General features: G+C 41.6%; 3 protein-coding genes across 3 annotated transcripts; 2 read left to right on the forward strand and 1 right to left on the reverse strand.

Annotated features, from left to right (window-relative positions):
- Window positions 1-200: 200 nt before the first annotated feature.
- On the forward strand, window positions 201-1,598 carry LOC104452071 (UDP-glycosyltransferase 79B9). The gene has a single exon (XM_010066599.2). It carries the CDS (start codon window positions 201-203, stop codon window positions 1,596-1,598), a length of 1,398 nt encoding a protein of 465 aa, XP_010064901.2.
- A 653-nt stretch (window positions 1,599-2,251) lies between these two features.
- On the reverse strand, window positions 2,252-3,573 carry LOC120294581 (signaling peptide TAXIMIN 2-like). Its single transcript, XM_039314768.1, has 2 exons — window positions 3,221-3,573; window positions 2,252-2,501 (listed from the first exon to the last, which is right to left on the reverse strand). Exons 1-2 carry the CDS (start codon window positions 3,322-3,324, stop codon window positions 2,378-2,380), a joined length of 228 nt encoding a protein of 75 aa, XP_039170702.1. The 5' UTR covers window positions 3,325-3,573; the 3' UTR covers window positions 2,252-2,377.
- Window positions 3,574-10,016: 6,443 nt separating this feature from the next.
- Window positions 10,017-11,182, forward strand: LOC104450115 (ethylene-responsive transcription factor 4-like). The gene has a single exon (XM_010064548.3). It carries the CDS (start codon window positions 10,124-10,126, stop codon window positions 10,790-10,792), a length of 669 nt encoding a protein of 222 aa, XP_010062850.1. The 5' UTR covers window positions 10,017-10,123; the 3' UTR covers window positions 10,793-11,182.
- The last annotated feature ends 11,755 nt before the right edge of the window (window positions 11,183-22,937 follow it).

Raw genomic sequence — 22,937 nt, forward strand, 5'->3', positions numbered from 1 at the left:
AAGAAAATGAAAAAGAAAGAAACATAAAATCAATGATTCAACCGGTTGAGGAAGTCTGCAGGTTTCCTCCAAAAGGATACGTGGCTGGCCTTTGACCGTTCCATTGTCATTCTACAGTGGATGGTCACACAAGCATTTTCCATCATATAAATATCGAATTCTCCAGATACAAAATACGCAATACAAGGCGAAAAGCGAACATGGAAAGCCATAAAAACTCAAGAAAGCTTCGTGTAGTCATGTTCCCATGGTTGGGTATTAGTCACGCCACCCAATTTCTACATCTCTCAAACAAACTAGCCCAAAATGGGCACCAAGTGACCGTCTTATTGCCCCGAAAGGCGCAGCTTAAGTTGGAGTCGCTAAACCAACACCAAAACCTCATTCACTTCTCCTCCATTACCATCCCCCAAGTAGATGGCCTCCCTTCCGGCGCAGAAACCCCCTCCGACGTCCCCGTCCAACTCCACCGCTCGCTGTACACCGCCTTTGACCAGACTCGAGATCAGATCCTGCCCCTTTTGATTGACCTCAAGCCTGACATCGTTTTCTACGACTTTGCCCCTTGGATCCCCGCCATAACCCGGCCAATGAACGTCAAGGCGATTTACTACGTCGCAACTGGTGTGGCGGGCCTTGGACTCAGGCTTACCCCGGCAAGGAAGATCTCAAAGGGAGTCACCGTGGAAGAACTAATGCACCCACCACCGGGCTATCCGTCTTCGTGGGTAGTCCCTGAGGAGGCCTTTCAAGCGTTGTTCCTGGCTGAAGAGCTCGGAAGCAGAATGTCGTTCTACGACCGAATCACTACGAGCCTAAGGGAGTGCGATGCCATTGCCACGAGGACATATCTTGAACTGGAAGGCAAGTATTGTAACTACCTTGGGGAGCAGTACGGGAAAAGAGTGCTCTGCAGTGGACCTGTCATGCCTCAAGCTCACGTGGAACACCTGGAAGAGAGATGGGTTTCCTGGCTGAACATGTTCGGGCCGAGCTCGGTTGTGTTCTGTGCTTTTGGGAGCGAGATCAAGCTGACAAAAGAGAAGTTGCAAGAGATACTTCTAGGGTTTGAGCTAGGCGGGCATCCATTCCTTGTGGCTTTGGCTACCCCACGAGGATGCGATCGAATCGAAGAAGCATTTCCAGATGGGTTTGGGGAGAGGACCCGAGAGAGGGGCTTGGTTAGTGGGGACTGGGTGCCTCAGTCGCTGATACTGAAACACCCATCTGTCGGGTGCTTCGTGACTCACTGTGGGTATGCGTCGATGTGGGAGTCCTTGCTCAGCGACTGCAAGATATTGACGTTCCCGCAGATTGCAGACCAGTTCATGACTTCGAGGTTGCTGGTGGATGAGTTGGGCGTTGCTGTTGAAGTGAAGAAAGAAGGGGAGAGGGAGAGTTTCCTGAGCAAGGAGAGCTTGAGTGAGGCCATCAAGTTGGTGATGGACAAAGATGGTGAAGTCGCGTCGAGGCTTAAAACTAACCATGCTAAATTGAAGGATGTTATTGCTGGGGAAGGCTTGCAAGAAAAGTACATGCGTACTTTCCTTCAGAATCTGCAATCCCTTGTGGGGAGTTCAAAATCATCGGACGCTTGACTGCACCGAAAGAGCATCAGATTTACTAGTCTAGATCGATTCGCTTGTCGCTAGTGGTGGTTTTCGTATGGCAATGTAGCCGTATTTTCGTCTTATCGCTTATTTCTATTTGTACGTGCGGTCTTCAAAACCTATCGCAAAGATGGTTTGAAACCGAAGTTTATGAGGATGTGTCTTCACTAAATAGTGAAGTGAAGCAGAAAAATAATGTTCCTGAATTCTGAAAGTGGGTTCCTCATTTTCAGGTCATCAATGGGAATCTTAGTCCGTGAATTATTCAAAATCGATCTTAGGCTCCATTAACTCGAACGACTTTGCCATACGAATACAAGAATTCCCTAAATGATTCGGCTTTGACCAATTATCAATTTTATACTACAATCAACATATTACCGTCTCTCAATCTGACTTTGGAGTGGACCAGCGGTTCTGGACGTGATGAAAAACTGAATATAAAGGATTTTCAAAAATGACTTTGTGCTCAACTGAAGTAGATGAAGAAAAACGTTAAACGGATAAATGTCATAAGCGGCTAAGCTAATTAAGATGAATCTTGCATTTTGATAACATGCTTTAGAGAGACGTAAAAAAAATGCCACTTTTTGTCAACGAACCAATTCCTAATCTGAAATAGCAAAAATGAGAAAGATGGATGACGGTCAACAATAAAGAATCGATTCAATCTCACATAGAGGATCTCCAATTCAATAAACCAGAAAAAAAAAATGGGGAAGAGAGAGAGAGATGGAAGAAGGGAAAATCCAAATAGGGGAGAGATATCAACAAGGAATCTTCTCAGTGAACCACCGGAGAATCTTGATGGGAAGCTTGAGAAGGCTCACGGCCAGCTTTGCCACCCCAACACAGCATATGCAGCAAGGGCACAGGCAACTCAGTATAGTCCTGTCATTAGCACATAACCTAGATTAATTTCCATAATTACGAGGAGCAAACGAAAACGTGGATCAAAAAGAGTGGTAGGGAAAAAAGAGGGCCACTATCTTTTTAGTAAATTCCCGGAGAAATTATTTTGCGTGATTTCAAAATTGTTCTACTAATATCATTAACTAGCTAAATAAAGCGAAATTACCAAAAAATCGTAAACCTATTACATTTATGCCAATTCAGTTCTAAATATCTTAATTTGGCCAATTCAATCATAAGCTTTTTGACAACTCGCCAATTTAATCCTAAGGTTAATAATTTTTGTAGCTTTTTAGAATTTTTTTCTTTTTTTTTCTCCTTTTTTTTTTTTTGCTTTCTTTTTCTCTCCCTCCGCCGGCCACTAGCAAAGGCCTCGACGCCTTTCCAGGTCTGAGGGCCGCCCCCACCAGCCTTGATCTTAAAGTGCCTCAAGTGACCAGTTCATGTATTTTAGCTTTATTCATTATATATGGAGGAGAGTCAGACAAAACAAAAGACTGATTCAACACACCAAACCGAGAGAGAGAGAGAGAGAGAGAGAGAGAGGAACGCATAAGTAATTAGCAAAAGAAAGCGATTGCCATGATCTCTTAATTATCTTCAACTTGAAATGTCATCTAATAATTATATTCATGAGGTTGGACTGATCAACAGAGAAAAGGATGCATGAACACGAAATATGGGAAGTCGAAACTCACCCGAGGACCCAAACCACTGCACCCAGAAGAGACAGAATCACGGCAACGAAAGCAAAGGGCAAGCCTATCAAGAATCCCAGCGGCCTGCACTCTCCTTCTCCCATTTCTCTCCGATCCTCCAAGACACGAAAATTCACTTCACAGGAAGCCGAAAAACCGTGTATATGATCCTGAGCGGGTGATGGAGATAGGAGAATAGCTTGTTATATCTATACACAGACAGAGAAAAAAAGCAACGCGTAATGGAAAATGCAGGTTTCGTGGAGTCAGTCAATGAATGTTAAATTAATAGAGTCTACCCGCCATGATTGACGATCTTGATATTTCAGAAGCTTCTTCTCCTTCTTCTTGGTCTCCGTTCTTTTTCAGAGCTTTCTCACCGCTCCGCAATTTCAAAGTAGCGTGCGGGACGCTTCGCTTTGCTTCCACGATAAATTCTGAAGCCCTCCTCTTGGGCTACACAGATGGATACGGAGCTTTGGGCCGTGAGCATGTCCGGGGTTGCTCGGAAACTTTTCCATGTTTAGCTCCCAAGATGTCTTGCTCGATGAAGCTGATAAATGGGCCTTGGAGGAGAATACGGTGGCGCAAGGTCGACCCCGGGCCCAAAAGCATTTCAGGAATCAGAATCCATATTCCCCCAACACTCGAGCCCAACCATGCAGTCCCGGTTTCGTGAGACGCACGCAACTCACGCTCAACGCCAGGGCACTCCAGGATGAGGATATTCAATTCTGGGCCGGGTTCGAACTGTCCATTTCGATCCTTCCCGGTCCGACCGTCTCGATCTTCATATCTGATTTCAATGGAAACGGGTTTCGTGAAGAGAATACGGCATTAGGGCTTCCAATGATTCCCCGGTTCGATATGCCGAGCAAGCTTTTCGAGAATCAGGCTTCCCGTGGATATTCGGCAAAGCGAGCATGGCCGTTGATGAGGCTTAGAGCAGTATGGCTTGATTGAGAAGTTCTCGTCACACTTTTTTATGCCCAAGCCTGAGCAGACATTCAATTTCAAACCTACTTTTTTTTAATAGAGTGACTCAGTCTTGAAAAAACGTTTGTTCATAACTTTTGAATGACATGCGTTTTGGATTAGATCTTTGACATATGAAGTGGAGGCAAAACTTAAAAAGAAGCAAAGTGCAAAATCTTTTAAAGTTAGTATCACCAAAAGCATCGAGAAGGAGCTCACGAGAGGCGCACAAATGAAAATTCAAGCAATTGATTCGTCTCTTAAAATAGAATAAACACGATCCACTCATTTTATAAAAATAAGCTAGTCTTACGAGAATTCGTCAAATTTTTCATAAATTGGATCGGCCACATTATTGTTATTTTTTCTTCGCGAGCTTATTGCAAGAAAAGTCTAGTACTTGTCAACGGTACATTATGGGACGAGCCGAATTAATTCAGCTTTAGCCGATAGTTAATTGCGCCCACATTAATTCGTCTCGTCAAGATTTGACTTTAGATTTTACATTTTCATATCTCCGCGGAGAAAAATAAACAAAAAAGGACAGGCGGCTTCGTCGTGTTCCTTTGGACAGCGTGGCAGATGAGTTAGGTTAATTAACTTCACCGGTCTCGCACCTCGTCCGTCAAAAGTCAATGAGTCAACGCGCTCCCTCCCTACGCGAAGCTGCCGGCTGCCGCCGCCGCGTTGTAGGAATCATAGGGATTATATTATGCTGCGCGCCTGCGCACTAAGTTCGTTCCAATAATTCCACCGCAACGGGTCCGCGCGCCGTGTCAGAATTTTTTTTTCCTTTTCTTTTTCTTTTGTGGGCCCGATAAGAAAAATTAGCTGAAATTGAATCTCCAAACCTTTTAGAAAAAGAGAGAGAAAAAAAAAAGAGAGAGAGAGAACCTCTCTCGACTCTTTTCGACTCTGCAACTATATCCGTTGCCGCTCCCTCAATTTGACCAAGCCGAGATGAATTGGCTAGCATGGAGGTCATAGACATAATAACCATCCCTATTACCAAATTAAGCAATTATAAGGAGCTTAATTTAATAAAAATAAGAAAATATATAGACATGGAAGATAATTTCGTATTTTATAAAGAAAAAACTACCAAAAAATCTCAAAATTACGTTAACTATGAAACATATATTTTAAGTTTAAAAACCTCAAAATACATCCATTACAACACATTTATGTAAATTTTTTCTTGTGATGCAAGAGATCTTAAATTTATACCCATGCCACACGTTGTTAAGATTCTGTAAAATGATTTCCCAATCAAAATTAATCATTTTTTATTTTACAGGAGTACGAATTTGAAATTTTTGTGTGGCAAAAAAAATTAAATTGAATATTTCAAGAAAAATAATAGTTTGGAGCTTTTTGTGGTTTATTTTCAATTTTCAAAAAGTCACAGTATCGTGTGCCACGAAATTTAATTAAACAAAGGCTAAAAAAAATTAGGCATTTCGATCCAAATCGTTGGTATCTGCGTGAGCACGCGGTATTCGGGCCATCAATACGACGGAGGGGAGAAGTGCCAGCGCAGACCGCGGGACTAGGAACCGCCACCAGCCCACCATCGCCAACAACATCCCTTTCATTCCGCCCCCACACGTGTCTGTCCTGCGGTTTCCACGGCACGTAGGATGTCGACGCGTGTCGCCCTAAGATCTACGCCATAGCCGTCTAATCCCCCCCTCACGACCGGTTCAAAAGCAGCGGGAGGTGGGACTGGGGACCACGCTCGGAAAGGCGTCCTTTTCTTCCTCTTTTTTTCAAATGCGGTGGGGGAAAAAGGACCTTTTTTATTTAATTTATTTATTTTGGAATTATCCTTTTCGAGGGAATAAAAGATCGGCATCTCCTGATCCGCCTCACGCGGCGAGAAGGCGGACAGTGCCGAAAAATGTTGGGAATCGTGAAAACAAAGCCGTCGGTAGGGATAAAGGGAATAATTTATTACTATTTACGGTATCTTTCTCCTTAATTCTATATAATAACAGATGTGTCGCTGGTCCTAAATTTATTGACCCGACTTCATGAGAAATTTAAATCGCAATTAACTTTTGCATTAATGCCCAGAAAAGCAAAGCAAGACAAAAATTAAGGACTGCATCTTCTTCTTTTTTCAATTTATTATTTATGCGAGTGCTTGAGGTTGAGGTATGTATTAATAATATTATGAATTTAATTGCTTATGAAATCGAAATAACCTCTTGTTAAGCATGTCTGAAAAATATGTCGAATGTCTTCTCAACATGTATGAAAATAGCAAGACAAATAAATCTCTACACTATTTGTGGCTAGTCCTTTGTCATGCATAATCGGTGTATAAATAATTTGCCTCATTTTTAGAACACGGAATTCTAGTCTAACGCAAGGAGTTTCTCCCTCTCCTCCGAGAGTAATCTAAAACCAAATTAAGACTTGGAATTAGTCAACATCGTGCGTGTATATTTTGCCGCTCGATATGTATTAGCGCATTGTTTATTAAACGAAGCTAAGAAATTTAATTATTTCTAGATAGGTTTATCTAGTGACGGATTTCGAGACATTTGACAGCATAATCCGTGATAAAATCCGAACCCACGTAATAAGCATGCGCACCACACAATATGGTTAAAGTCTCATATCTTAATTATTGTCCAGTAATGTACCGGCGCGTTATCATTCTATTCACATAGATTTTTTTTTTTAACTTTTAAGATTAATCTCGTATTTTTTTTTCGAAAATCAAAACTAATATGATAGACAGACGAGGTGGTAAAGTTAAGGAAACCACATAAATTAAAAAAGGGTAATTTATTCTATAAGATACTGTGAAATGACTTTGGGACGCCAAATTGTCACTTTCGAAAAATCGAAGTAATTAAACATATTATAATAAGTGGACAGAGAGAATATAATATGCTAAAAGCAAAAGGTCACTCCGAGGTATTCCAAGCTACGCAAAGCAACAACGTAAAAATGCGAAAAATACAAAAGTGGGAATTTCCCTCTGCAATCGCGAGCGCGTGCCACGTGACGGGCGGCGCGGGGCACGTGCGGACTCCTACCAATCGGTTCCTTCTCACTACGAGGTGAGGGCGGAGGGGGCGGCGGGAGGCTTTTTATAATTACGAGAGACCGTGTGAGTGGTGCGGTCAAAGCCCTCGTTGACCGAGCCCCCGAGCGCCGCCCCACCTCGGAATATCACGCTGCTCGAGGATTTAGCGGTGGGTAACTGGTAGGCGCGGCCTCCACGTGCAGCGCGTGACCCTCACGCCCCCCCCCCCACGAACCTGCTCGGCGCTTACCGCGCGCCCCCTCGGGGGTCCCCCTTCCACGCGGAGCCGGCCGGCCAAAGACACTTTCTCCGTCCATAATTACAGCATCCGCCTTTCACATGGACCGATTACAAATATTGAATAGGGCCGATACCCTTGAAAAAACCCTCAAATTTAATTCCAGTCCCAATTATAGTCTAAACTTTTTTTGTTTAATAAAAAAATTATCGACTTTTATTACGATCCAGATTCTACATTTAAACTTTTTTTTATTTGATAAAAAATCACAAATTTTAGATCTAGTCCAAATTTTATCCTAAATTTTTTATATCTTATAAAAAATCTCTAACTTTTACTTAAATCTCGAATTTGCCCTCATTAGCGCTCCCTCTAACATTGCCCTTGATGATGTGGTATTTTCACATCATTGCTCAAGTTTTCCCCCAAACGTCGGATCAAAGAAGATGTCTTTAACTAGATATTCTAATGTGGAATTAGAATGAAGTACCTCACATTATTTATCTACGAGATTTATAAGTTCTTTATATATATTATACACACATGTATTTAATCTTCATTCACCTATTAATTAAAGCTTTTTGGTCAAATTTTTAAATGATGGATCGATGGCTTAAGTCCAAAGATCCCGAGGTGTGTATTATTCTCGATTGCTCAAGTAGTGCACTAGTCTATCCAACACAAAGTTCTCCAAAGATCGCGACCATTCGAATGATTCAAAATCAACTGGTAGGAAAACTAGAATGCCCCGAATACATGAAGAAAGGTCTACACATTCATTATGATGAAATGTTAGAACGACTTAATATAGCACCAACCCAATGAGATAAATAAAAAATAATTCGAAAAGACTGAAATTAATGGTTTTGTTTGTTCCGTAAGAAATCCATGATTCTAAAAAGATCTTATTTGTCTCTTGAATTAATCAATTAATGAAAAATATTTTCATCATTGATAATAATCTGTGTCTAAAAAATTTATTCAATAATAATAAAATTTAATTTATTAATTTGTGTAGGTGATATAAATGATCGTGTTTAAAAAAATTATATTTTTTGAATCATTTATTTTTCACGATATAGACATATCCTAACTCGTGGCACATCAACTTCTGCTCTGTCAAATTGGCCATAGTCAATGCCTGGACAAGGTTTTTGCCCCAGAGCACCTTGAGCACATCAAGCGTGCGTCCTTCACTGGCTCTTTCCCATGGTCATCGTCCTCGTTGGCCAAGTTTGTTGCAAAGTACAAACCACGACTTTTTACGTGAGATCGCCAAAAGGGAAGCCGTGTAAAGATAGAAATAAATGAATGGAACAATGAGGCATGAGGAATCGAACTTCGAGTCATTTGATTGTGATATGTATTAACTTGGAGTGTAAGGCAATATATTATTATATCGTAATATCGCGATGCTAATATGCCGATTTTAAGATGTCGGATTGAATCACCCCAAAATTATATTGTTTAATTGATAACAACATAGAAATTATAAATCGTCGCTCAAAACCAATTTTAATGTGATTTGTCGCACGTGACTATCTTTTTTGGCCATCAGAGAATAAGGAAAGCGTGCAAATCTAGTAGTGCCACAACAATTACTCCCAACCAGGCCAGTGGTGCAAGCGGTGGAAATGATTCAATTGCAAAGGTCATGCATGGATCGTTTACTTGTTTTGTCAAGATGGGAACTATCATAATACTTAGACATCTAACGTACTAATTTATAGATACAAGCATAGCGACAACAAACGTATGAGCAATAATTCAAATGCAACGATTATAGAAGCAACTCTCCGCAGATATCAAATTATAAATACCAAACTATTATTGATTTCAAATGATAATTGCTCTTCTCATAAAAGATGATGAATTTCAATAATCAAATCCAATAAAGTGCAAATGAATATTCACACCGAAGTGATTTATAAATTAAGTTTTTTTTTTAGTTTACATAAATGATTTATTATATTGATTGAAATAATTATTCATCATCGACAATAAGTTGTATTTTAATATTTTCGTTTGTTCACATTTGTACACCATATAAGCAATTGTTTTTATGGGAATATTTTTCAAAATATTTTTTTTGTGAAATAAATGAAATTTTAAAAGGAATATTCAATGGCGAGCGTGTTAACCCCTGTTTTTAGGGGGAAAGAAAAAGAAACAAAAAAACATAAATCGCCCACAACACATACCGAAGATGTCGCCAGATTAACGACACGCTTCCCACGTTCGGACGTCGCTGTAAGAGGGAGGGGGGAAATCGGAGAAAACAAGAAAAAAGAAAAAAGAAAAAAGGCGCCTATAATTAGCCGCGTTAAGACGGCAGATTTCATTAAGATTAACCGTGCGTGGGCCCCGCGGAGAGGAGAAAAAACCACGGCACACTCGAGTTGCGTTGGCTCTTGCAAGAGACGCCAGGCACCACCGCCCCCACATAACGCGCCTCTGCAGGCACGTGGTCCTCACGCCCGCCAGCCGCAACGTCCTCAGCCGCCCGCCTCCCCAACTCCTTCTATATATACAATCCCTCAGTTCCCCTTCTTTTCCCAAACGCAAACAAACAACGCCCGTTCTCCACAACAAGCGACTCTCTCTCTCTCTCCTCCAACTAAAATCCCAAGCCTCCCAAGTCTCTCCGACCATGGCTCCCCGGGAGAGGCCCAACGCCGTCACCGTCGCCGTCAGCCCCAGGCCCCAGGGCGGCGCCAAGGAGATCCGCTTCCGCGGCGTCAGGAAGCGGCCGTGGGGCCGCTACGCCGCCGAGATCCGCGACCCAGGCAAGAAGACCCGCGTCTGGCTCGGCACCTTCGACACCGCCGAGGAGGCCGCCCGCGCCTACGACACGGCGGCGCGTGAGTTCCGCGGCGCCAAGGCCAAGACCAACTTCCCCACCGCCGACGAGCTCGTCGTCGCCGTCGCCGCCGCCGCCCGCAGCCCCAGCCAGAGCAGCACCGTCGACAACGCCTCCCCTCCGCCGCCCCCGGCGCCGCCGGCGCTGGACCTCAGCCTCGGCGGCTTCCCCTTCGCCGCCGCGTACGCCGCCCCGGCCGCGTGCTTCCCCGTCGTCCCGGTGGCGCGCCCGGTGTTCTTCTTCGACGTCTTCGCCCGTGGCGGGCAGGTCGGGGACAGCTTCCCCAGGGATTGTAAACCACTCCGCCCCGCGGTGAGCGAGTTTTTCCCGACGGTCGGGAGCGGTGGGGTGAAGAGCGAGTCCGATTCGTCGTCCGTCGTGGACTCCGACGTGACCCCTCGCAGCAGATCGTTCCTCGATCTCGACCTCAACCAGCCTCCGCCGGCCGAGGCGGCTTGAGATTTTCTTTTTTTTTTTCCTCCCGGAGGGACCGTCTTGATCGGCGGCGGATTTGCGAATTTTTCGGTGGCGATTCCTGTTTTCTGTGGTTCGAAGTCGAAGACGGAAAGCGGATCTTCCATGTAGAGAGAGAAAATAGCCTGACAATTAATTTTCGGTTCGGCGGTTGACGGTGACGCCAAAATTAGCTGATGACGACAACGATGACTTAGATATGTATATAAGTGATTAAATATAACTCCAGTTTTTTAGCAACTGGGAAATCCTCAAGCGTTTCTCAAATTGTTGTTTCATTTATGTCCTTTTTTTTTTTTTTGGGTCCCTGTAATACATATTTCGGATATTGGAAATGTCGAGATCTAGTCTTCTATGCAATTTTGCTTGCTTTGATCTCGTCGGCCCTTTTATCTAATCTCCACTCTATTTCATTTGTCGTCGAATAAAGATGCGGATTTTGCAATTTCGGCAGAAATAATCTTCGCGCGAACCTGCCAAACAATTTTTAGTTTAAGAACAAAGAAAAAAAAACGTTATATTTTTAATTTTTAATTTGTTTTAGCTGAAGTTGTCTTGGGAGGTGGTGGTAATCGAGACAGCATGCCGGCGATGTCGTAGCCTCGTAGGTGGCTTTAGCGTATGCGCAGGAAGCATGCGGCGCAAGATAGAGCGACCTTTCCTCCTCTGTCGCGCCACGCGTCGGTCCCGCAGTCGTGCGAAGACCGCACTTACGCGTCTTTTTTATTTTCCTTTTTGTTTCGAATTTTAATTTATAATGGGATGATAATTAAAGGGGGCTCAGAGCGTGTACAGAGGGTTCATGATGGGAAGCGTGGGGGGGGAGGGGAGCTTCTGTTCTCGGCTGCCTTTGACTGGAGCGCAGAGAAAGGCTCGTGATTTGCGCCTTTTGGGTTTTCTCCTTTGGGTACGAATCTCGGCAAATCTTTTTGGTTTGATCCGACGACCGAGAGTGCTCTCGGCAGACAGGAGGTGGGCCCACGCGGACGCGTTCTGACATTTCTCTCTCTCTTCTTCTTTTATTTTTGGAGTTTCTTTTCGAGGGCTAAAATTGGTTTTTCGTATCAGTTAGGCGGCACCGACGGCGAGACGGCTTTTGGTTTTTTTTTTTGGATTGGAAAGGGAGAGGGTCACGCAGTAATTTCCGTGTTGACGAGGTACATGTCGGCTTTTGGCTTGCAGTCACGTGGCATTCTCTCGCCACTGGCCAGTCTCCCATTATTTATTGTTTCTTTGTTTTTTTTTGTTTATTAATTGTCGCCTTTATCGTCGCTTTATCAGAGAGCGACGGTGCGGCCAGAAAGAAGAAGAGGAAAAATTTAAAAAAAAAGAGGGAAATGGACAATTATTCAGGGCTCATGGTCCCCCTCCGTTATTAGTGCTGTATCCACAAAAAGTAAGAGTCCGGATAATTGCAATTACTGATTTAATTTTTCCAAATGAGGAAAACTATAGAGTCAAGTGTCGTGATTATTACTAGAGTATTATTGGAAATGTCCATCCCGTGTTCATCCACTTATTCTCTTGTTTTTGTGAGTATGAAGCGCATATATACATGTATATAGAAATTACGAGATGACACGTTATAAATGATTAAGTGCTTTTGCTTACTAGAGTTTAGTTAAACGTCATTGATTTAAAAAGCAACAATATGATTATTTACATGAAAGCATAAGGAAATGACGTGATCTTAGATAAGGAATTAACCTTTTTTAGCACATTCATATTTACTTTTTAACTATTTGTCTAGAGATTGAAGGGTTTCAAAAGTGACATGAATAATTAGAAATCCTTATGCAAATAGCTAATGCTACCTTCACTGAGATGTCGAATCAATGTTTCAATATAGCATTGGATAATTACAAGTATTAAGTTGAGAAGTCACCTGCTTTAAATCACCAAATTTAATTTAGATTAAGCATTTATGAGACCAGAGAAAGAATTAATCAATCACAAGTCGTGTAGGAGAAATTACCTTCTTTAGCAAGATCGGACATATTTTCAATTATTTATAGGATATATATGAATAGAGAAAACGAAAATGAAATAACCGATCATAGATTAGGGAACTCACAAAACAGCTCACGTCTACTTCAAATTATGTAGCTGAGAGTCAAAAATGAAATATTAATTTTGGATATTTGAATTTGGTTCTTTTAGTTCATATGCGAAGTTACTTTATCAAATTGATTGAGAAATAATCATTTGCAAGGCAACAACAAATAATGACAAAAGGACCCAAAAAGAATTAGCGTAGTTAGAGTCTAAGCACCAAGCATCATTAAAAAAAGAAAAAAGAAAAGCAACGGCTCGGAACATTTGAAGTCGTATAAAGAATAGAATGAGATGTTAGCGACTCGTTCTGTAGTTTAAAGGATTAAAACCCAAAAAACAAAAACGAAACAAAAAAAAAAAAAAAAAAAAAGGAAGAATATGGGTACATTGCGAGGAAGGGACCACGACAACGTCGGCGGGTCCCGCGGCGGCTGGCTCTTCGGGTGGGACCCAGTCTTCTCGTTGTCCCCTTGCTACATCGCTTCGCATTCCACGAAGGCAACTTCCCCCTTCCTCGGTCCACGACAAAAGCAATGGCCGCCTAATCGCGGAACGACGCGTCGGATCACGTCACGTGACGGGCCGTGCGTGCGTGTCATGTAATCCCCGCGCCCCCTCCCTTGAAGAGTGGGTAGTGGGAGCGTGACGTTCTTCGCGATGAGGACAGGTAGGAAAGCCGGCGGGTCGGCGCGGTTCGGGCGGCGGGACCCGCGTGCCGACAGAAATCAACGCCCCGCGAAACCTCCCCCGCCCCGAAATTTTGTGGTTTTGAAAAATCAGGACAATGAATTTTTTTATACAAAGCGATAAACTATTAAAAAAATCGGAAAACATTTCCGAGGGCACTCTCCGACCTTGACACCTACGACGAACGTTGCCGTCGCTTTTGAGAATTGACAATTTTTATTTTTAAGACAGGCCTACCCCCAACCCCCTACGGCTACGATACCCCATCCTCGAAGGCGCCGCCGAATTCGACCGCTCATCGAGTGGAATGACCTCTCCAGCGTATGTAGTTCGGATATTTCAAATATATATAGTTTACAAGCGCTTTTAGATAATTTTACACGATGCCTAGACTCGTTTACTTACAAAAAAGATAAAAAGAAAAATACTTTCATAAGAATCATCTCTTGTGTTATTGAAGTAATTAACGTGGACACTACTAACTTTTTGTTGTTATCAACAAGTATCGAATTTAGTCGACAAAAGCGAAGTTTATACAATAACGAAATAATTAAAAACTTGAACACATTAACAAAGTCATGCATTGGCAACACTATTTATAGACCTGAACCTTTGTTGAAACTCGAGAAGTTGATCGATAAAGTCATCAACGATGGATCACGTCATTGGCGAGTAGTTATGTTATGTTGCTGTTAATGTAAGATTTTATTACTTATTGAGATGATAGGAGTTGGTGGATAATATAGTTTTTTGTAACCACCATTAGAAGGTTGTTTGTTTATATGAATTCCAAAGTTGTAATCGATGTATGTCCCCATCAATTGTTAAATAGTCACATTATAATCTTCACAAAATCCCTAATCATTCAACGAAAAACTTATTATCTTTCACTTCCCGTACTTTAGTCATGGTTTCAAATATCTCATTATCGATTAAATTTCAACATGTAATTTAGTTGTCATATTTATGATCGTCAATTTAGCAAATATGATTTGTTTGAGACTCTGTTTGAAATCGCTATAGAACTCGTCTCCTCTTAATGAAAATCAAAATGACTTTTGATAATAGATATTCCGTTGACAATCCAATTTTGGCCGAGCAATTAGTCAATGAAAAATGCATTCACTCTCAACAACAAATTATATCTAGATATTTCGTGAACGATGAAAATGTTTTTCGTCTGTTTATTGTTTGTAAGAGATAGAGGCGTTCATTTTCAATAGTTTTTCTCCGAAATAAATGCACTCTTAAGAAAAAAATAATGATTTCAAATGTGTCATTTACTAATCGAATATATTTCGAGAAATATAGTATTTTGATAATGGTATATTTTATTTGTTTGGAAGTGTAATAAATGTCTCAAATTTACTCTCGTTCCAAAAAAGAAGAAGAAGAAGAAGAAAGAAATCCTTTACTCAAACGTGACCATTTCAAACCGACGATCGATCTTTACTTATAAGATAACGTAGTTAAATCTCCAGCGATTTGAGTACCGAAGTTTGCGGGATATTAATATTCCTGCCTGTCGGCTTCCTCACGCGGTGGATGTCGTTAGGTGTGAAATCGCCACGTGGAGAGGCGGAAAGGGTCTCGAATCTTCGTGGTTGGTGATCGTTCCGGCTTGGGCGGCTGCTCTGAGCTTGACCGCGCGACCTCGTTCGGGTGACCTGTCTCCTTCCAAACCGCTCTTGCCGGCTCCTGGTTTTGCTCCACCTCTTTCTCCCTTTTTTGTCTTTTTGTTTAAATATCAATTTGGATTTTAATATTATGGATTAATTATTATATATATTAATATAATAGGCGTGTAAAGGAGAAAGAAGAAAGGGTCGAAGTCTTGACGATTGGCGTCGCGTTCGTTTTACTTCCACAAGGACTAGCCTCTCCTTTCAGTCCCATTTCCATGGTTTTGCTGAACAATTCAACATCGAAGCCAGGAGACGAATTGCTCGTATTCCCCATAAGTGAGATAAATCTTTAATTACTGAATGTTAGGATTCGGCATAAAAACACAATAAAATAGAAAGTAATGCAAGAAAGAGAAACTGATATACGAGATTTATCTAAGCTCATATTTAAATTAGGGTTATATTCAGTAAAAGATTCCATTATAATTAATACATTATACGTCTTTTTTAAAGAAAACGATATTATATATAGGTGGTACAAATCAAGAGCTATTCATGGGTCTAAACCTAAACTATCAATAAAATACGTACTCAAATTATAAAAGCCTTATAGCTCTGTTATAAGAGAATGCCGTTGTGTATAGGCTACACAAGTTAATAGCTCTTCATAGACCTAATCCCAAACTATCAATAAAATACGAACTTAGATTATAAAAGCCTTCTAGGGACTCTCGTGCCTTCCTATTGACTGAGAATATGAATCACATCCCAACATTATTTATTGAGAGAGCGCAACGAATACCCAATACCTTTACTTGGGAAGATTGCCAAGAGTGAGCCTTAGTTCGAGTTCGTGAATATAGTTGAATTTACCTTCACTTAAAAGCTTGAAGAATGAGTTACAAGCTAATTATAACATATTAATAGCTCTACAACATATGAATCTTTTGATGTGGGACTTTTCAAACATAACTCACACGTGTATCTTAATATTCAAGACAAACTTTGCAGTATTAGCCATCTTGATGAATCTTTGGTGCGCAGGTTGCGTCGCTTTTGTTTGTTTCCCTTCCACACGCAAGGAATCTCCATTACCGCATCTAAGGGTAATTTATGAATGACTCGTGGGTTGGAAATAGCTTTGGATGGTCTAATAACAAAGTCGGGCTTTGAACTCTAGCGATGAAACAACGATGTCTCTTGATATAGATGAAACCGGTATCTTCAGAGATTAAACGGACGTAAGGCCCAATTTAGGTACTAATTGTCAGCCTGAACATGCCTAAAGCCCACCTGAATTAATTCGATAGTGGGCTATATGGAGCCCCAGAAAGAAAACGATGGCTGAAGAAGAACTCTACGGTACTGTTTCTAACGAGCAGTAAACTGCAGATTGTTTTTCCTTGTTGAGCTATAATCATCCAGTATTAACGAGGTAAACCATGAGCAACATCGACATCATCTTACTAAAATTTACTGCCTACTCTTAAGATATGTCAGAACCGTACGTAATTATAGATGAAAAGAAAGTGATTTACTATAGGAATTGTCGGGTAACCATGAATTTTTCCCCTTTTGGCAAACCGTTGTGTGTACTGGAGAAAATGTCTCTCGACAGCAAAGCGATTCCAAAAATTAATCTCGACCAAATGAAGACCAATTATTCAATTCTCGTATTCTTGGCAAGTGCGACTAGAGTTTCCAAAGCTGACAAATTCATTTTATCTTTCTTTGTACTGAAGATTTTATCTTTTTATGTGTAAATGCCATATCTAGGAAAGTTACTATATTATAGTTATTCTAGCTAATGTCTTTTTATAAACCATTAGCTAATTTGCACTTCAAATACGGGTAAGAAATAACAATAAAGAGCGTTTTGTCCAATTCTTCAGCGTGTTCGCTTAGTTCCTCGTCTTGCCGACTTTACAACAATTCAATATTGTCGAGATGGATAAAATCTTTGTGCGACGGTTTCATCTTTACCCATTCAAAACTCTATTTTTACCATTTTTATTCACAATTATCCCCTGCCCTCTTTTTCGTAGCAATTACAAACATAAATCTCAATAATAATAACTCATTTCCAGGCGTAATAATTACTGCAATGGGCATAAACACGGGGGAGAGCAAATTTTCACACTTTCAGAATTTGATTCTGTGTCGGTCTATTTTCTCTCATTGCATTTGACCGAACAGCATTGAAGACTTGGATCTTCCACTTGCATTTATTGTGGCCCAACGACTCTTTTGAACAGCGTTGTCGACGTACTTTCATGCGTGCGACGTCAATCGACAGACGGAGAACATTGTCGACAGGCGACAGCTGATGAACAGTGAATACGGTCGTGAGGGATTGACAATGGTTGTGAGAACAGTCGATCCGGTGGCGATCATATGCGCTTGCACCTCGTTTCGCTTCATGTAGGTTTGGACTTTGACGCGAAGGAAAAGAACCTCCACGATCGCCGGTTCCGGCATCTCCATGTTCAGACGACTAAATAGAGCTGGCTTCTGGTTGAAGAATGAACCTACTGTCTGTGCGATTTAGATGATACAACCGGGCAGATTCTTGTCGTCATCAAGTGTAAAGCGAAGTCGTATTGCGCCATACGTTCTACCTCGCTCGTTTGCACAACTCAATTGAATTGTGGGATTTTACACCAGGCGAGGTTTAGCTACTGAAGCTTACTCGTAGAAATAATGTCACGCCAGGCTGGCTAACAAAATTTATCCATAAACAAGATATAAATAACTTGTGTTTTTGGCCCTAACGCAGGTCTTTTCTTAGCAGGCTAACAAAATCTTCTTTCTGCAGCCCGAAAAATGTCTATAGAATATAAAACAAGGTAGATTAAAAAAAAAATTGGAAATTTTTAAGGATGAGGATTGAAACTGCAAGTATTTTCGAAGTCTAGAATCTCGATTCTATAATCTTTACATCTAGTCATCCTGATGTCTATCTCCTATGCATAATGGGCTGATTCATAATCAGTCCTAACACAACCATAAATTCATACACGTCGCTTACGATGAATTATTGACATAATGTGTATAAGAAAATCCGACTTGTGTGACTCACAATGCAAAATCAACTACACCAATTATCATTGACTGTGCCGAAATGAGATATCGTAAAAACCCGTGCAAGATTCAATGAACCCTTATAAATACATATTTTTGAAAAAATCTAAATGATCATTATTGATGAGACTCACGAGCTCGCTTTCAACACGACCATCAATGAAACTTACTAAAGCTACCAATAAGTCACCATGCACGTTTGTAATGACTTTGAGTACCGGTTCCATCACATTCCTGGACAGTAAACTCTTATTGATTGTCGCACATGTGCTCCGTCGATCGATCGATCTCTCTAACTTTCAACTCTTCAGGAGTTGCGATGTCGTCACGTTTCGCTGCACGATTACAGGCCCGACGATCCATCATACGATCAGGGACCAACCAACCCCTACGTTTCTTCAAAATCATACTGGTAAAGTGACAGGAGGGCTAGAGGGTTCGAGCTCGTCAGCTCCCAAATTCCTTGGTTTCTTCTTTGACCCGGAACTCCACCGCATTGGAAAACAGTAGCTCAAAGCGGAAGTTAGGACAAAAGATGATCCTCAAGAATCGGATGAAGGGATCGTAACACTGTTCACTTCTCCTTCTCGTCGTCCAGTTTGTCCTCTCCATGCCGAGCATGAACGGCAGATCTTCAGCCGCTTAAAACGCACGGACAGCAACATGAAGTCTAAAAAGCACATCAGTTTCCGATGGCACGTCATAAGAATTTGGATTTCTGCTCCACAGCGACGTAATTAAAAAACTAAATCAATTTGTCACCTCCTCAACTTCGAGGAAACCGCCAAGCGATCCAAAGTCCAGTCAAACTGAGAATCCTATCGGCACCCTCAAAGCCAGTTGTTCTCTCGCATGGACACGTTAAATCTGATGAAGACATCGCACTAATAAATATAAGCACATTATTATTCCTTTTTTCCACTATCTAGAGTTAGCTAGGGTTAGGGCGAAATCAGTCTGGATACATGAATTCGGAGCTGGACGAGAATTTTCCTGGCGGAAGCTTTTTGCATGATTGGACTGGAGTTGGTAGAAAATCCAACACGCCCCTAGGTTTCTAAAACCCCCGCCCCCTCCCCCATGAAGTTCCATGCAAACATCTGTCGACGTCCCCGTCGGTGCTCAGCTCCTGGCGACTCTTACGTTACGTTGACCCGTGCGACGTGACCAAACAAAAAGGCGTTCTTGCTTTTCGTGGGAAACAATTCATCCTCGGTCGAATAGATTGGAAATTTCGATAACGCATTTGCTTCTTGAACGACGAAATGAGCGGCACGAAAAATCGGAAAACATGGGTCTTAGAACGTGGTCATTAGATCGTGGCAACGGTGGACAAAGGCCAGTTCGACCTACAAGAGTTTAAAAAGGCCAAAAAAAAAAAAAAAAAAACTACTTTAGGCGACCGGAAATGATGATGTGTGGAAAAAAGCGAGGACGACGGAAGCCCAAATGATCACGTCAATAAACCTGGCCGTCCATTGGATTGGGAGAAGGTCACGGTCGCCACGATGAGCATATATTTATATTGGACTTCATGTAATGAGCCGCATCCGGACAAGATACTTTTTTCATTAGCTTTGTGATCATGTCATACAATGATAGAAAATCGAAAAGGACACTCCCGGACTCCTTCAGATCCACTTGCTTTTAGATTTTCTTCCTCTTTTTTTAAAATTTTTTTTTTTAATAATCTATTCCGGACATTTAAAGTTTTCTCCCAAACTTACTCCTTGTGGAGATGAATTTCTTGATTTCACACCGGTATTTTCACTTGACTTCACTCGTTACCGTCTTCTCTCACTATCTTTTCATCACGGTACATTTATGCTTAAATATTTTCGTAAGTGATAAAAATATTTTTCGTTGATTTAATTTTATAAGCAATACAAATAATCATTTTTATAAAAATAAATTTCAAAATATGGGTTTTTCGCGAATCAAACTTACAATTAATTTCCTTGGATTGCGTGCATCTTGTAGCATGGAGAACACCCGTCACTTTTTAAAGTTTTCTCCTCAAAAATCGGCGCCAAATGGGCCGAATCCGCTTTCGGTAGGAAACTCCCTCTCGTCGCAAATGGAAAACGATGCCTACCCCCGTTTGTTTAACGCCGTTTCGGTTTGGACCGATAGCTCGTAGGGGGAATTGCATCCTTTTCCACCGATCGTTTCGGTTTAGAGCCGGCAATTATGAATATAGGGGTACTTACTTAACCAAGTCAATAAGCACAAGAAAAACGTCTTTTCTTGTGCTTATATACTTGGTTAAGTAAGTACCCCTATATTCACGAGGACCGGCTCTGAATTAGCACACCACGCTCGCCGACATCCCATGGGAGATGAAAAACCGCGAAAAGTTGCTCCTAATCTATTCTCTTGCATCTTCCCCGAATCCACCTTAGAAGCACGTATTAGACGTGTCCATAATTAGCAATGCGGGGGATGAGACACGGGCAATACCTGATTGCAATATTCAAAATTGGTGCTGTACGAAAACATCATATATAGTGATTTTAAGTCCAATTACAAGTAGACCTATCAAGATAAGTTATAGATTTATTTTTAACTCATGTTTGATGGACGGAATTGTTACATAGGTTAGTTATATTTACTAAATTGATTTAGACCCAACTCCGTAGTTCATAAATGGATTTAACTGGATTCACAGATTATTTAAACTCAACCTGCTTTTATAATTTTCTTTTCATTTTCTTTCAACCATGTGTATGCTTATTTTTCTAAAGCGAGTTAAATGTATAAATATTTTAACAATACAAGTCAGATTTAATTGTTTATAGATAACTATATTTGCATTGCATAATAATTTATTTATTTTAGGTTGGATTATTTTCCTTTTTCACCGGCTCGTTTGATAGGGGTCTAATCACGACGACCGGCCTTTTTCCGAGGCCGCCCTCTTGGTCCTTCCGGGCTTTGACGGGCTGTGGTAAGGTTCGGTCAGAATAGGCGGACCATCTCTCTTATTTTTCTCTTTTTTGGGAGGAAAAAACCGCGATTTTACCGCACAACTTTTCGCCGTTTTAAAAAGGAGGGGGGGAGAGGGGGGATTGGGATTCGGAGGTGGGGCCCACGAGAGATACGGTCGTGGGGTTAGCGCGAGCCCTGGGGCGGTCAATGCGGAGTTAAGCCCTCCCCACCCGAAATAATATTATTTTTTTTGGTTTTTTCTTTTCCTTTTTTTCTCCTTTCGAGATGGGAGGGCCTCGCTTTTCTCCCACCAACCTCTCCCACGCGCTCGCGCCGGAGCTCCCGCGGACGCGGCCGCACCGCCGCCGCGGGACCCGCCCGAGCCGGGCTCCCCCGCGGTGGCCCCACCCCCTCGGCGCCGGCGCGTCGGGGAGGGCGCGTGTCCCGCGGGGGGAGGGGGGATGTCGAACGGAGGGGACGCAGAGCCCCGCAATTCGTGCGCTTCTCGGGGGCCTTTTATCTTTCTTTTTATGAGGAACGATGCACCGACTCACTGCCACGGCACGTGCGCACGTGACTGCATAACCCCCCCCGGCTTTCACTAAACTAAAGAGCTCCCAAAAAGACCTCCTATTTCCTTTCTTTCTTCTTCTTTTTTTTTTTTTTTAAATATTAAATTAAGTACTGCCATTCTCCGGTCTATTCTATTCTATTCTATTATTGTCCATTTAATTAATCAATTTTCAAATTGCACCCCCCTGCAGTCCTCGCTCACAGGAGAACCCATCAAGTTGAGAAGCGTGAAATGACAAAACTGGGCTCCCGCTTAAATTGATTCTGTGGATTAATCATATTTTGGCATGAAATCGAGTGATGCCAATACCACCTATCATCAGGAAAAAAAGATACATCCTACTCTATTTTGGAGGAAAGAAATTCTGGTGGATTTTTTTTCTCTTTGGTACGAAAAGAGGCTTTGTAAAATTTAATATCATATATCTGCAATCTCTATTTTATCACCTAATAGAACATGGAATGACTCTATAAGAGATGACAAAAATAAACTAACATCAAAACCCTTATTGATTATAAGGATAATAAGCCACTCAACAAAGCGATTGCTATTTGAAAGTCATATTGCACTTTGACCTCAAAATGAGAGTGCAACATTTTTTTAATGTATTTAGATAAAGTAGAGCAAGCATTTCAATTATCAGTTATGAACTAAAAAATCGATGGTGATTTTAAATTATATGGTTAAGAGAGCATTTAGCCGATGGTCCTAAACAATACCTTAAACTGTTTTCGCCACCCTGAGGGCGGTCTCCGGGAGCTTAACTCCTAAGGAGACGTGGGAAAGGGTGACTCCAAGGAAAAGACTTGGTAGAGCCAGGGGACAGGCTCGATAAAGATTTGTCACCCAGTGGTGTACCGTCCATGCTCCCTAGGGAGTTAGGTCACCAAACCAGATGGTCGCAATGACAACCAGCGGTCCATGCTTTGTCATTCCGCTGGAAGTTACAACCAAATGATGGTTCCGAGGTAACACTTGGTATTGACTAACTATATTTACGATAATGCAATAGAAAAAGTTATTGCCAAAATGAAGCACCGCCCAAATGAGTAGAGTTAATAGGATGCGAGAGGTACTTAGTTGAGTAACTTAAAACATAAATAATTTATTTGTATTTTCTCGTATGAATGAACAATAGGTATTGTAAGCAGCCTACATTTGTAGGTATATTTGTTTCCCG

This window comes from Eucalyptus grandis, chromosome 6 (assembly GCF_016545825.1).
Source record: "Eucalyptus grandis isolate ANBG69807.140 chromosome 6, ASM1654582v1, whole genome shotgun sequence".
Lineage (NCBI taxonomy): Eukaryota > Viridiplantae > Streptophyta > Magnoliopsida > Myrtales > Myrtaceae > Eucalyptus > Eucalyptus grandis.